General features: G+C 44.8%; 1 protein-coding gene across 1 annotated transcript; it reads right to left on the minus strand.

Moving 5' to 3' along the window:
- Positions 1–594: 594 nt before the first annotated feature.
- LOC133242464 (cancer/testis antigen 47A-like) lies at positions 595–4093 on the minus strand. Its single transcript, XM_061408637.1, has 3 exons — positions 3190–4093; positions 2205–2346; positions 595–1194 (listed from the first exon to the last, which is right to left on the minus strand). The coding sequence occupies exons 1-3, from the start codon at positions 3866–3868 to the stop codon at positions 1182–1184; spliced, it is 834 nt and encodes a 277-aa protein (XP_061264621.1). The 5' UTR covers positions 3869–4093; the 3' UTR covers positions 595–1181.
- Between the last annotated feature and the right edge of the window lie 11905 nt (positions 4094–15998).

Raw genomic sequence — 15998 nt, forward strand, 5'->3', positions numbered from 1 at the left:
CAGCGCTTCTCAAACCTTGGCTGCATCAGAATCCCCTGGAGGGCTTCTTAAAACACAGACTACTGAGCCCCACTCCCAGTTTCTGATTCACAGGTCTTGAGTGGAGCCTAAGAGTTCGTGGGTGATGCTAATAATGCTATTTTAAGGAACAAACTTTGAGAACCAGTGCTCCAAATCAGCATCTGGGCTCAGGCTCAGCAGCACCATCTGGCCTCCAGGCAAGCTGGGCCATCCCTCAGGTTTCCTTGAAAAGCACCCAGCAGTACTATGAAATATACATATAACACAAGTCCTGTGTACTTTTAAATGTTCTAGTAGCCACATCTAAAAAGTAAAAAGAGGGCATCCCTGGTGGTCTAGTGGTTAAGAATCCACCTTGCAGTGCAGGGGACACAGGTTCAATCCCTGGTACAGGAAGATCCCACATGCTGAGGGGCAACTAAGCCCATGTGCCCAGCTCTGAAGCCCGTTTGCCCTAGAGCTCATGCTCCACAAGAGAAGCCACCTCAGTGAGAACCTGTGCACCGTAAGAGGAGAAAGCCCACGTGTAGCAATAAATAAATTTTTGAAAAAGTAAAAAGGAACTGGAGAAAATAATTTTAATGCTATATTTAATAGTAGATTATCATTTCAATGGGTAGTTATTAATGAGACTTTACACCATCTTTTACATTTGTAGCACATTTCAACTAAGATTAGCCACATTTTCAATGCTCAGCAGCCACACATGGCTAGTGACTAGTACAGTAAACAAGTGCAGATCTAAAGCCTTGACCTCTATTTCTGTCTTACAGAACTGTTTTAAATACAAATTTTTGGGGGGGCTGCAATAAAAGAATTTACAACAGGCTTATCAAATGGTGGAATGTGATGATGCCTTCCAATGATGTAAAACGGCTTCTCATTTTTAAAGAGATTTAAATCAGGATTATTTATATACATAAATCTATCTACATTTCAGTTTACTACTTTAAAACTTAGTTTTAACTAGAACAAATGCTGTCAAATATATCTGTGGAAGATAAAACCCAATTAGATATTGGATTTTTTACTAGATATTATTAGACAGTTGCTTTTTGGGGGATGGATTTTGGAAGGAAATCAATGTAAATAATATTCCCATGGGCTTCTGAAAAATCTAAAAATAGCGAACAATGGATCCTTTCTTCTTTGTCTTCTTTCTAGTCTTCCAAACTGCAGGAAGAAATGAGAGAAAATGAACGATTATACAGCATCAGTCAGCACCAGAAACTTTCTAGATCTAAGAAAACAGTCTGCTGCATCTGAGGGTTGTATCTCAACAAGGAGAGAAGAAAAACCCATTTTACTCTTGTAACGTTCACCCTGGATATTGGGTGCATATACAACCCGATGGCTTCAATCATGTGATCCTACCAATCTTGTCTCCCTCTTGCCCAACACCATAAATGCTTTTTTTTGCCCCCTTCTTTTGAGAGGCTAGTCTGGGACTAAAATCACCCTTTCTACCTTAAAAGCCTGTGCTCACTCCACAGATGATACTCCCTTACCCTCCCAGACCCTCGGTTTCCATGTCTACCATATGAGAAAGAGGCTGTTATTATGAAACACATCACTGTGCAAACGAGGGAGAAAGTGTTAATCATTAAAAGACAATACATATACCTTCACTACCAACTCAGTGATAAACATCAGTCATCCTATGACTGTTTCTTTTGACTGTCATATAAAATACCCAAATCTACAACTGAACAAATATTTCACTATTAATCACTAAATGTGGTCCTACTTGAAATTCTGAACTGTTTGCTATTCGTAAGTAGTTACGCTCTAAAAGGGGTCTTCTCTTAATGCAGGCGACTGCACTTCTGTGGTCAAGAAATGAAGGCCAAACTAGTGCACAGCCCAGTTGCTGCTGCTTTTAGTCATTGTTTTCTAAAGAAATACTGGTCTTAGGTACTGACACATTTACAACTTGTTGGTAGTCTTACAGATAGAGGACAAAAGACCTCATAAGAACAAATGAGAAGCCATGAAGTGTATTTCACTTCAAGCTCTTTATATTAGTGGGAACAGGAATGTTCTATAAACATTAGGTAAATTTGAGTTGTTGAACTAATTTCAAACCAACGTTTTCTTAATTTACTCCGAGAATTAAAAAGCAAAAACAAAATTGGTAAATGCCTGGGAACAGCTGGGTTATTTTCAAAGCTATACACAGATACCTGGGCTTTCTGGGCCTGTCCTTTGCTGGGTCCAGATCCTTTTCTGGTTCTTCTTGTTTTCTGTTATACTTCTTTTCTTTCCCCTCACTTTTGGTGCCCTGCGCCTCTTCTTTGGAGTTCTCATCCTGGCATTCAGCTGTTTCTTTAGAGAGGAATAATAGACTTTGGGACCAGACATTCACAGAAAAAACATCCCAACACCTAAGGAATGGCAAGATATCCAGTACTCTACCCTTAGGAGAAGCAGGAGGACAGAAGCAACTAAGCAAAGAGTAACTGGGGGCCTTCCTTCTGGCGGATGCAACACTTCCATGGCCCTCATTTGCTGCTGCTTGATCATTTTCACAATGACATTATTTCTTTTTTTCTGGTACATCTGTCACCCTGTGCTACTGATTACTTGTGCTCAAGGATCAGAATCCTTTGGGTCTGATGCATTCTGGATGTTTTGGCCAGAACTTTTTCGCCAAAATATGCTTCACCTCAATAACAAATTCTATGGGGAAGCTCCTGAGTTCCTCAATCCCCTAAATATTTCATTTTGACCAAGTGCTCCTGTATAAGTTCATAATGTTTTGGGATCAACTTTCCAAGAATCTTGACATTTTTAAAAGCTATGAACCAAATATGAGGTCTGCCATTTGCTTGTTCTCTTCCATGTCCTCTCAAGCTCCCTCTCGAACACCTGCCTCCACTGACCTTCACCTGTGGGCTCATAACTGGCACTGTTCATCTCAGACCTTTACCAGGGTTGGTAGAGGGCAGCTTATTTTCCCCCCAAACCAAAGAAGTCGTTATGAGGTTGGGCTTCTACTGGGCCCCTCTGGCCTTCGATTAAAGGAGGCCCTGACTCCCGGCCTCCCCTCCTGAGGCACGCCGCCCCGTCTGAGCCTGCCCCCTCCTCGGGATCCCTGGTCCCCAGATCCGGCCTGCAGATGCCAGTGTCTCCATCCCTCCCAACTCCCCCCGCCCCTCGAATGCTCACTCTCAGGGGCGACAGGCTCCTGTGGCATATCCCGCAAGCTGGGCTCCTCAGACTCCTTGGTGGCCGTCTCCCATAAAGAGGCCTCCTCGGGTGCCTTAGCCTCCTGGGCTTCCTCCGCCTGCTGCGCCTCCTGGGCTTCCTCAGCCTGCTCCACCTCCTGATCCGGGGCTTCCTCAGCCGGCCCCTCCCCCGATTCCTCCAATGGTACCTGGTCCTCGGATAACCCGGCCACGGCGGCTGAGCTGTGGTCAGACAAGCGCGGCCTGGTCTGGTACCAGACCAACACGCGGTCGTCATTTGGCGGAAGTATGACGTGGTTGTCGGACAAACGGTTCATCATCGAGTGCATCAGATTTAGGACCGTTAGGCTGAAGCCGCTCATGGGGAAGTGGCGCGAGACCACCATGCGGTTCACGCCCTGCGCCTGCTCCTCCACCTCCCTCTCCTCAGCCGGCCTGATGTCGGAGTCTCCCTCAGCGTTCCCGCCCTCCAGGGCCGCCTCCCTCGGGCCTCCTGAAGCCCCCACAGCTGCACCTGCCTCAGCCTCAGGCATGGAGTCACCCCTGCGAGGCTCAGAGTTGCGGTCCACACCGTCACGGGCTCCGGCCTGGGCCCCCACTGCACCTGTTGGGCCTTCCTGCCCGCCATGGGTCAGATCTCCATCCCCCGTGGTAGACATGGTAGCCGGCAGTTACCTCAGCCGGGCGGGTGACGATGGCAATGGCGCAGGTGGTGGCACCCGAAGTGGCTGCCCTGAGAGGAGGCTGAGGGAAGTGAGATGGACCGAGGCAGTCACGGAAGGGACCACAGAGGAGGCCCCACGACCGGGAGGGTAGGCGGCCAATGGCGGAAGCGTCCGACGGAAGTCAGGCCTCAGGCAGTGGAGCCAGGCCACAGTCGAGGGGCGGGGCCGGAACAGTTAACGGTGGCATGTGACCCCTCGTCACGAGCTTTGGGCTCATTTGCTGACAAACAAGGATTGACGTGCTCTGTGTCCAATGAACGGCCAAGGCCCTTGGTTGTCAAATGGCTCTCAATTGCCTACTTGTTCTTTGACGCGTTAGGGTTCTGACATGTCTGGAGGTCTTCTAGGCTCGTGTCCTTTATGTAATTGTGCAGGAAAGTATTTATGAAGGCATCCTGGGCCATGTGAACTGTGAGAAATTTCCCACCTGGGAATTTCCACCTGGTAATGGCTCATGTGAATAGAGACAGGGTCATAAAAATGTTGTATATCTCAGATGTTAGCAGTACTAAAAACCTCCGAAGAAGAGAAAGAGAATTTGGACAATTTAACTTAGTGAAAAACAGTTGGAAAAGAGTAGACAAATTGAAATGAATGCAGTCAGAACTGAATGTTGAGAAGTGTTGGAGAAGTTAGGAGCTAGAAGGTGTATAATGAACCCAGACAAATTCACTTAACGCTTTGAAGACTGAATAATAAAAGAGAGGTTTCTTTAAAGGATCAGGTCATCTCCTAAGTGCTAAGCATGACAGATGTTAAAAGGGCCACCTTCCTAGGCTGTTTCAGAGGCAACAGTCCCAGACTTTTTATTGATCTCAAGATCCACTTAGTCCAGACCCCAAGTGTAATTTTGAAAATTATACAGAAATTAACTGCTTTTACAGTCATTCTGTAAAAAAAGTTTTGTAGCACTAAAAATATTTTTTGAAAAAGACATAGCCGATTACATCTGGATGTTACATTTAGGAAAAATACTAATAAGTCTCATAATTGTAAAGAGGGGATTTTTTTCCCTTTCATTCAGTTCAGTTCCAACCGAATTTCAGTGTTTGCATTTTTCCTCTGTCTCACCTCGTGAATGGAGCATGGTGTTGCTGTAAATCATTGGTTTAAATTTGGAAGGCAATGTCAGTAATCTCTAATCCAAAATTCTCATTATAAAGACAGCAAAAAAGAGGCAGAATCCCCATCTGAGGTCTGAGTTGGTTTAACATTTGCTGCCCTAAGTGATCTTGTAACAGTTGCTTATCATTTCTAGGCCTCAGTTTTATCATCTGTATAGGTGGCGTTCAATGAAAATATGAGTGAGGTAGATGGAAGAAGATGGAATTATATTTAGGATACTGAACTTTTGTTGAAAATGTGTTTTTAGTTTGATTTTGCCTTGTAAGTTGGTGAATGTTTCTAAGTGTGTAGTTTTTTTTTTTATTTTGTAAAATCTAATAATATTTTCTTTTTTCTTGTTTTAAACATTATAAATTTGTACATCTTTTCTCATCCAGAAATGAATTTTATACTTACTTGTTTTTGGCTATCTTCTGAATGTTTACATTTAACTTCTTAATTTGGGATCAATAATGACTCACAGTGTTAAGATTAAAATCTCAGTTGATTTTTAAACAACTCACCTATAATACCATTTGTTACACATGAATTCCCCTCTGTAAGGTTTTGTGGGCTTCCGGGGTGGCCCTAGTGGTAAAGAACCTGCCTGCCAGTGCAGGAGATGTAAGAGACCCGGATTTGACGCCTGGGTTGGGAAGATTCTGTGGAGGAGGGCATGGCAATCCATTCCAGTATTCTTGCCTGGAGAATTCTAAGGACAGAGGAACCAAGGGGTTGGGGGAGGGGGCTATAGTCCATAGGGTCACACAGAGTCGGACACAACTGAAGCAACTTAGTATGCACACACATAAGGATGTGTGGCCAAGTCCCCTTTAGCATTTCCTATAAAGAGAAGAGATGCAAGAGAAACACACATTCTCTTAGCGTTTCAGGGCTGGAAAGGCCTTTAGATATGGAATCTAAGACCATTCTTTTTTTAAGTAATTAACCTCCAATTGAAATAAATAAATTTAATAAAGAAATCTACAAACAAAAAGAAAAATAATAATTTTAAAAAATTAAAAAAATAATAAATAGGGAAACTAAAATTTAGAGCTGCTAACTGGCATCCCCAAAGTCATGCCAGTTAGTAGAAGAGCCAGGACTAGGACCAATCTCCTGATCTTTAATCTGGAATTGAAACATACCTCACACATCAGCTTTGGCCATCTTCTTTCCTATTGGACTTGTCTTAGAACAGTGTGATAGAACATGAACATCAGACATGGTCACTCTGAGACCATATTGAAAGGAGACAAGACAGGACCAAAAAGAAGATCATACATGACTAAACATCCCCCTCTCTTGGCTAAAATGAATGTCTACAACTTCTTGACCAATTAGGTCTTTATTCTGGGTCTAGTCTCCTCTCCCTAAAGGGAAGATTTACTCAAATACCGAGCTGAGAATTGCCTCAGCTACCTAAAGACATCTAATCTAGAGCAAACCCCTGTTTCCTTGAAGGAAAAACTTCCCCAAATAACTCATCCAAACCCCAGCCTCTGTAACAGGTTCTTTCTGATACTTGGGAAGGCATCACATGGTTCCCCCATGATGTGTGTTCTCCCTTACTGCAATGAATAGTAAACTGAACTCCCTCAACTACAGGCATGTTTTTGTGATCTTTGGCTGGAGGACACTGACGGTGTAAAACATTTCCATCTTTACACTGTAATGCATGAACTCAAACAAGTGAGTCAAAAGGCATTGAAAGTTTTTTCTCAGAAAAGGCTTCTCAGAGGAGGGAGGTTTTGGACCCAAAAGATGGGCAACAGGCCCGAACTAAGGACAATAAAGACAGGATGCTGTCTCTGTGTGGCCCTTGTTAAAATAGGCTTGTAAACGCCAGTGAGTCCCTGGCTGTAAAAAAGCCTGTGACCTTTCCTGTGGCTCAGACAGTAAAGTGTCTGTCTGCAGTGTGGGAGACCCAGATTCGATTCCTGGGTTGGGAAGATTCCCTGGAGAAGGGAATGGCAACCCACTCCAGTACTCTAGCCTAGAAAATCCCATGGACAGAGGAGCCTAGTAGGCTAGGCTTGGGTAGTAGCCCATGGGTTTGCAAAGAGTTGGACATGACTTCACTTTCACTTTCATTTTCACTTTAGGAATAGGAAGGTCTGTCTAGTCAAAGCTATGGTTTTTCCAGTAGTCATGTATAGATGTGAGAGTTGGGCCATAAGGAAAGCTGAGCACCAAAGTATTGATGCTTTTGAACCTTGGAATTGGAGAAGACTCTTGAGAGTCCCTTGAACTGCAAGGAGATCAAACCTGTCAATCCTAAAGGAAATCAGTCCTGAATATTCATTGGAAGGACTGATGTTGAAGCTGAATCTCCAATATTTTGGCCACTTGATGTGAAGAACTGACTTATTTGAAAAGACTGGGGAAGATGCTGGGAAAGGTTGAAGGCAGGAGAAGATGGGGATGACAGAGGATGAGATGGTTGGATGGCATCACTGACTCCATAGACATGAGTTTGAGTAAACTCCAGTAGTTGGTGATGGACAGGGAAGCCTGGTGAGCTGCAGTCCATGGGGACACAAAAAAATTGGATATAAGTGAAAAACTGAACTGAACTGAGGGGTAGGAAGAGGAGGCAGATGTTGTTTCTGGCCAGAGGGCAGACCTGGGTGATGCGATGGAGGTCCTTGGGTGAGGAAGGTGCTTAATTAGGGCACTCCCATTTCCTATCCCATGCTGTGACAGGACTGCCTCCATTCTTCTTTAACAGAGAAACACATACTCCCAGGTAGACGGGGTTTTTTTTTCCCCTATAAGAAGTTGCAAACCCATTGACTGCAGCCCACCAGGATCCTCTGTCGATGGGATTTTCGAGGCAAGACTGCTGGAGTGGGTTGCCATTCTCTTCTGCAGGGGATCTTCCCGACCCAGGGATCGAACCCAGGTCTCCAATTTTTTTACCATCTGAGCCACCAGGGAAGTTGCCCCACCCATGAAACCAGACTATTTATGCTTTCTTTGTTTCCTCCTATCTCTGTACATTCTTTCTTCAGAAGTTTGAACAAGACCATCACTATTCACTTTAGAGGAGACAGCATGTTACCAAACAAAGCAAACAAAACAAGAGAAATCATACAAGTGTCTTTCCAGGTCAGGAACAACTAGTCTGTCCACTTGAAGCTATAGGACAAACACTCCAGCCCCTAGTCATTTACGCATTCACTGAGCACATGTAAGCACCTACTATATACCTGGAATTATATTCGGACATGGGGACTCAGTTATCTGAGACCCATGGCTTGTTCTGGTTTATGATCTACAGGGTTAGACAGACACTTGGGCAATGACGACTCACTCTGTTCAGTGCTGTAATAAGGATGAGCACAAGTGTTAAGGAAGCATGGGAGAGTGGATGATTAGCTATGGCCAGTAGATGAAGGGGGTGGGCTGGTGCCTGGGACAGTGTGAAAGAGGGGGCATTTCAGGGGATCCTGAAGCTAGGAGTTCAAGTGGCAGTAAAAAGGCAGGGGCAAGGAGGTTCCTGTAGGTAAAGGAAGCAGCATGAAGAGTGGCAGAGATGTGTTGGTGTGTACCTAGCCGGGGAGCAAAATGGCAGGAGTGTAGAGCAGAGTGGCCGATGGGCCTTTAAAGTAGATAGGGCCGTGAAGGCTCCAATAAAGACTTTGCCCTTTGCCCTGAAAAGGAGGTTGGCCTCCAAAGCAAAAAACCGTTGAGATGATGGTAGAGCTAGCAGAAGAGTTTTGGTGCATTTAGGAATGAGTTGAGTCAAGAAAAGTTCTGCTAAGGCCCTCCAAGGTCTTTCTGGCAAGTTTTAGGATCCCACGCTTTTCTTCTTTATAAAAATAATACATATTCTTTGTACAACAGATTAATAAAACACATAAGATTAAAGAGGGTATCAAAAATTCACACATATCTTGCCCATACAAATGAAGAAGATAATAATAGAAATATAAGCAAAAGACATGGGTAGATAAATCATAGATAAATACAAATGATTTTTAAACATATGGACTTATTCTCAAACAATTCAAATTAAAATTATATTGAGATAATGATGATGATTAGCATTTATTAAATACTTATAGGTTGGGCACTATTTTAAACACGTACATTATGTTATTTACTCCTTGGAACAGCCTTATGATGTGAGTACTGTTGTTATCCGTCTTTTGCAAATAAGGAAACCAAACACAGAGATCTTTAGCAACATTCTCAAGGGTACACAGACAATAAGGAACAGAGCCTGGATTAAGAAGTTAAAAATTGCCCTTAATCTCACTATCTAGAAAGGATCACTCTGCTATTTAGCAAATAGTTCAGTTTCATTTTTCTGAGTTGGCAAAAGACGCTGATTGTTAATTCTTCTCTTTGATTAGAGAATCCCAGTCTCCAACCCTTAAATAATAGGAAGTTGGCTGTTGATTGCAAACAGATATTCTTGATCATGTTACGTTTTCTGTCCCTCTGTTGTTAAAAGCTGTGTGACTTAGGGTAAACTTACCTATTGTCCTTAGTTTCATCTTAACAAGGAGAATAATTACGACCCCACAGGGTTTTTGTGAATATTTAACATGATAATATACAATGAGCATTATCAGAATTAAGGGTTCTTAGTGAGGTTTGTCTGGGTTTTTTCAACTTCTAAGCATGCCCTTTTTATTCAGAGGAAGCAGAATTTTAATTTGGTCCTCTTGTCCACACTCAATCAGTAATTCCTTGCCTTCAGTACAGAAGAAATGCCCCCTCCCCCACTTTTATGTTCTTAGTAATTTTCATGGGAATCTTCCTCCCAAATTGTCCTATGGCTGCCTCCTCCTTGGAATTCAGATTAGTTTTTTTTTTTTTTTGATTTTCTAAAAGTTATTTATTTTACTTGGAGGCTAATTACTTTTCAATATTGTATTGTTTTTGCCATACATTGACATGAATCCACCATGGGTGTGGAATTCAACTTGTCATGTACTGCCACCCTCAAACACTCTTATATTACCACCGTTTCTATTTCCTTCATAGTTTTGAACTTTTCCCATTTAATACATTTTATCTTTGTTTTTATTACTCCTGTCCTAACTCCCCAGCGTCTCTGAGCACCACCAAGAGTTAAGTGCCACAAAAGCAGAGCTTATTGTCTGTTTTCTTCACTATGTCCCCCAAACACCTAGAATCATATCTGAAACAGAGTAAATACTGAGACATTTGTTTATTTACTTTAAAGATTTATTTATGAATGCCTGCACTGGGTCTTCATTGCTGCACAGGTATTTATATAGTTGCAGCAAGCAGGGTCTAGTCTCTAGTTGCAGGGTGCAGGCTTCTCACTGTGGAGGCTTCTCTTGTTGTGGAGCATGGCTCTAGGCATGTGGGCTCAGCAGTGGCTCCCGGACTCTAGAACACAGGTTTCCTGGACCAGTAATTGAACCCACATCCCCTGCATTGGCAAGCGGATTCTTTACCCCTGAGCCACCAAGGAGGCCCCTTAAACATTTGTTAAATGACTATAAACAACTTGCTTCCTCTGTATTGGTTAATTGTATAAGTTACCAAGTCAAATGCTACTCTGTGTAGGATCCCATTTATGAATTTGGAGAGCCCCCATTGGGTGAGATTAAAGTTGAGCCTTGAATGTCGGTAAAGTTTGGGTAATTTCTCTATATACCGGTACATCTCATATTGCTGGAGGAATGGTAAAAAATCTGCCTGCAACGCCGGAGACCCAAGTTCAATCGCTGGCTTGGGAAGATCCCCTGGAGGAGGAAATGGCAACCCACTCCAGTCTTCTTGCTGGGAGAATGCCATGGACCGAGGAGCCTGGTGGGCTGCAGTCCACGAGGTTGCAAAGAGTCAGACATGACAGAGTGACTAACACACACACATAAGTATCTTTAGATTGAGGGGGACAAGTTCACAGGGAAAAAAAAAGTCAATTTGGTCATTAAAAGTATATATAAGATGGCAGATAATTGCATCAGTGTTAATATTTGTTTGCTTTGTGGTTAGCTCATTCTAAATTTCAACTTTTGGAGATCAGAGAGGTTACACACTAAATTGCTGTGTCTTTACATAGTGTAAGTTAAAAATCCTCTAAAATTTTCTTCCCCTACTTTGCCACAGGGTCTGAAATTGCCTATCTTAGCATCATTTCATAGGACCTTTCAGAGAGAAGTACATTATATGTTAACATGGAATCACATCCTACCTGAAAATACTATTACTTTTATATCATTAGCCAGGTATTACATTAGGCAGGGTCTTGAGGAATTGGGACAGGAACCTTGAGAGCAGATGAGTAGAGGAATGAAGAAAAGATCTGGGGGCATGGGGTGTTCCCAGGGAAAGGAGGCCTATATGGGGAGTGACAGTGACCCTGATTCTAGGTGCTTGGGGCTGATGGTGGAACTGAGGAGGACAGCAGGGGCCACTCGGAGAAGGCAATGGTACCCCAATCCAGAACTCTTTCCTGGAAAGTCCCATGGATGGAGGAGCCTGGAAGGCTGCAGTCCGTGGGGTCACTGAGGGTCAGACACGACTGAGTGACTTCACTTTCACTTTTTACTTTCATGCATTGGAGAAGGAAATGGCAACCCACTCCAGTGTTCTTGCCTAGAGAATACCAGGGGCGGTGGAGCCTGGTGGGCTGCCGTCTGTGGGGTTGTACAGGGTCGGACACGACTGAGGCGACTTAGCAGCAGCAGAGGCAGTGACACGAGGGGCCACTGCTTGAGAGTTAACAGGATGTTGCTAAAAAAAAGAGGTAAAGGATCTAGGGATGCAAGTCTTGTTCCACTTTGATAGCTTTTCCTCAGGTCAACTTGACTCTGGAGGTATTTGGTACTTTAAGACAGAAAGGTGAAGAAGATTCTTTGAGGTTCCATACAGTGAGGGTCTTGAGATGGGATGTAGGGAGGCTGCTTGTGAAGTATGCTATTGTAGCATACTGGAGAAGCAGTCTGGTAATGCCATCCTGAATGGGTGTCTATGTGACGTTAACTAATTGTAGAACGAGGCCTTCCCCCCAAACTCCCTTTCTCTGATGAACTGCCTTTCACCACTTTCTTACCCCAATTCTAGAGATTAGGCCCGTCTACTACTTAAAGTCACCCATAAGACTATAGCAATATTAGTATGAGCACTAATAGAAACTTCCTTGGGGCCCAGGTAATCTCTGCTGAGTTTAAGAAACAAAACAATAGAAACGGAGTTGGAGGTCTGCACATCCTTTCCTCAAATGGTAACTGGTGTCATGAGTTTGGTGTTTCATTCCCATGTACTTTGCCTACACTGTTGGGAAATGAAAGAGGTTGTTAAATATACACTTATATCCCAAAGTACATAGCATTTTTGGCATGTTTTAAAACTTTATATAAATGGCATCACCAGATCTATGTTCTTCTGTCATTAGTTTTGCCTTACACTTTTCTCTACTACCTCCAGGAAATCATTATCCTCAGAGGGGTGTGTGGCTCAAGCTCCAAGGAGTTCTAGTCTCCTCTCCAGAGGAGCCCTTGGGTCCTAGTCACTTTACCGTCAACACTTTGGAGCCAGTGAATTAAGGTTGGTCTTAGATGGAGGTGAGCCTCTTCTTCTGTTGTCTTAGCCAAAGTGGAGGGCTGGGCTCACTTGCACCATGTGACCTCCTAGACCATTACGCTGGGAGCCGCACTTTGAAAACCACTACTCTAGAGCGAGAGACAGAGAATGAGATGGTTGGGTGGCATCACTGACTCGATGGACATAAGTTTGAGCAAGCTCTGGGAGTTGGTGATGGACAAGGAGGCCTGGCGTGGTGCAGTTCACGGGGTTGCAAAGAGTCAGACCCGACTGAGCGACTGAACTGACTGACTGGCTCTAGAGCAGGCATCCCCAACCTCCGGGATCTAGTGCCTCATGATCTGAGGTGGAGCTGATGTAATAACAATAGAAATAAAGTGCACAATGAATGTAATGCACCTGAATCATCCCCAAGCCATCCGCCTCCTCCCTGGTCCGTGGAAAAATTGTCTTCCTTGAAACTTATTTCTGGTGCCAAAAACGTGGGGGACCACAGCTCTAGAGCATCTTTTGCCCCTTGATATTTTAGCCTTCTTTCAACAAAATAATCTGATGCAAGTTTACCAAAAGGTGAACAGGTAGCATTCCTAGAAGGTAGAGTGCTACAAAAACTGCTCTGCTAAGCATAAAATGAAGAGAAGACGTTATTGACACCCCAGTGATGAATCACTTGTCTCCAAATTTCTTTTGATTTAAACATCAGTGCAAAGATCCTTAAAGAAGCTGACAGTTACTGAAGGTGGCTTACTGGAACCCTTAACCATGCACATGGTTCGGTTAAAAGTGCATTGTGTACTAGTGAGTACAAGAGACTACATTTCTACAGCACAATGATGAAGGCACAAGTCAAGTAAGCTAATTTGAAAACTGCTTCAATTGGTTTCTCAGGAAGGCTTTCTAAACCATTCTTAGTTTGCAGTAAGGATTCTGATATTTTACAGCTGTCGGTGTATACCTATGACAAAAGTACTTCACGAGAACCAAACTATGGATGTTCAAGGATGCAGTAAATTATGTATCTGGCAGAAAAGTGGAGACCATTAAAATTCTAAGAAGAAAGCAGTGGTTTTAAAACCTTTTAAAAGCTGCTTATTAGGTACCTAGAAACTTTTTTTAAAAGAAGGTATAAGCAGTGCAGCGTATGTTTAAGCTATTCTCTAATGATCTTTAACGCCCTTGGCTCACTGCAGCTTGCATTCAACAAAGTCGTGTTTATTTTAGGGTTCTTCTTCCTCTTCTGATTAATCATTTTCTTCCTCTTGCTTTGCTTCTTCTCTCTTTATTCTTCGCCTGTGTCATCATCATCATTCTGTGTGTCTTGTCCTGTTGAGTAAAATACTGATCTTGTACACTCATGAAAGAAGAACTGCAATTGACCTTCAGGAATTTTACCTGTACCAACCCCACTTAGTATTCTAAATTTAGGAATTTCCAGAGTACAAAAGTAGCTGAAGTATGAGTCCTTGAAAGTTGTTTTGTACCCTATTCTGGAAGTTCCGTTTCCTTTGCTATCCTGTTCCTTAATGCATTCTGAGTGACATTCTTCTTCCAATGTATTCAGCACCCAATGCAGCCTATAACTTGTGGTCCGTGAGAACAGAAGGATCAAAATCATCCAGGTATGACTTTATTAGATATGTTTCAGTCAACACCTCATTTGAGAAATAGTCACTGGATTCAGAGAAGTTCAACTGTGAAATTCGTAGGCTCTCCAGCATCTGAGAACTTGTGGACAAGTATTTCAGATGCTCTGAAATAGGCTCATGGACTTTCTGAATCATATTTCTGAGCAATTCTGCATTTCAAAACTTTGATGCCAAGATAATTCTTTCAGGGTGGCTTTTACTGTCAGACTTTTCCTCAACAACTGCCTCCGCAATACCTGGTTTCCATTTATTTTCGTCATCTGTAAGCTCATAAGATGATTTTGTATCTCCTATCGTACAGGTTGATAGAGGCATACTTTCTCTCAGTATCATGAATTACTTTATGATGTTTAGATTTTGTTTTTGCCTAGTCTAACTGGAAGTTTCTGGGGCATTAAGTTGCTTAACGATATTAATCAAGTCCTGAAAACAGCTTACACGTGCTACAGCTTTCTTGGCAAGCCTGAGGAATTTGCCTCCCCTCAACAGTTTTTTCTTCCTTCCTGTTCTCAACAGCATGGTTTCCCTGAATGGTGGCACATTCCAGTCTCCGTGCCACAGACTCTGTGACAGAAAACAGTCTCCTGTGCACAGCTTAAGGGTCTTTTGCTTTCCCACCTCAGAGCCTTTATGTTCCTCTGGTGAACTACGAGGCCAAGTTGCTCAAGTGTCCTCCATCATCTCATTAAGATACACAGGCCAGGAGGGTGTGGGTGGGGAAAGATGGTGGGCAGCCCAAGGCACCGTAGTCTGTCTTTCTGGCCCCTTGAGGTGGGATCCCTCCACTGACTTTCAAGAGCTGCCTCCCCTAAATCAAAGTAAATGTTGAAAGGCTTCAACCCTCCCTTGGACACGACTGCCATCTTCCCCTCCTCCCTTCCATCCTTCACAGCACAGGCTCTGGTTGGGCCAGTAGAGCTGGTTTTATGTCACTTTCATCCAACATAAAACCTCAATAGCTCTGGCTGGGAAGTGGGGGCAGAGGTGAGAGCCAACTGCAAAGGTGGCCTCAGTGGTGCTGCTGGGACCAGGGGGATGTGGGGCCAGGGGACTGCTTGGGTGAGGGGGCTGCAGGCCTGGGGGCTCCTGGGGTGAGGGGGTGTGGGCCGGGGGCTGCTGGGGTGAGGGGGCTGCTGGGCCAGGTGGTGTGGGGCCATGGGTCTGCTGGGGTGAGGAGGCTGTGGTGCCAGGGAGCTGCTGGAGTGAGGCGGGTGTTGGGCCAGGGGGCTGCTGGGGTGAGGAGTCTGTGGTGTCAGGGGGCTGCTGGCGTGAGGGGGCTGCTGGGCCAGGGTCTGTGGGGCCATTGGCTGCTGGGGTCAGAGAGCTGCGGGGCCAGGTGCGTGTGGGGCCAGAGGGCTGCTGGGTGAGGAGGCTGTGGTTCCAGGGGGCTGCTGTGGTGAGGGGGGTGTTTGGCAAGAGGGCTGCTGGGGTGAGTAGGCTGTGGGGCCAGGGGGCTGCCGGAGTGAGGGGGTGTGGGGCCCTCTGGCTGCTGGGGTGAGGAGGCCGTGGGGCCAGGGTCTGCTGGGGCCAGGGGGTTGTGTGCAGCCATGGGGCTGCTGGGGCCAGGGGGCTGCTGGGGTGAGGAGGCTGCGGAACCAGGGGGCTGCTGCAATGAGGAGGGTGTTGGGCCAGGGGGCTGCTGGGGTGAGGAGGCTGTGGGGCCAGGGGCTGCTGGGATGAGGGGGCTGTGGGGGCAGGGGGCTGCTGGGTTGAGGAGGCTGTGGGGCCAGGGGGCTGCTGGGCCAGGGAGGGGTGTGGGGCTAATAGGCTGCAGGAGTGAG

This window comes from Bos javanicus, chromosome X, assembly GCF_032452875.1.
Source record: "Bos javanicus breed banteng chromosome X, ARS-OSU_banteng_1.0, whole genome shotgun sequence".
Lineage (NCBI taxonomy): Eukaryota > Metazoa > Chordata > Mammalia > Artiodactyla > Bovidae > Bos > Bos javanicus.

Excerpts from the sequence above, each read along its gene's own strand:
- LOC133242464 (XM_061408637.1), bottom strand. The coding sequence starts at position 3,868 with ATGTCTACCACGGGGGATGGAGATCTGACCCATGGCGGGCAGGAAGGC. Across the intron at positions 2,347-3,189 it reads GGAGCCTGTCGCCCCTGAGA|AAACAGCTGAATGCCAGGAT; the intron begins GTGAGCATTCGA and ends TCCTCTCTAAAG.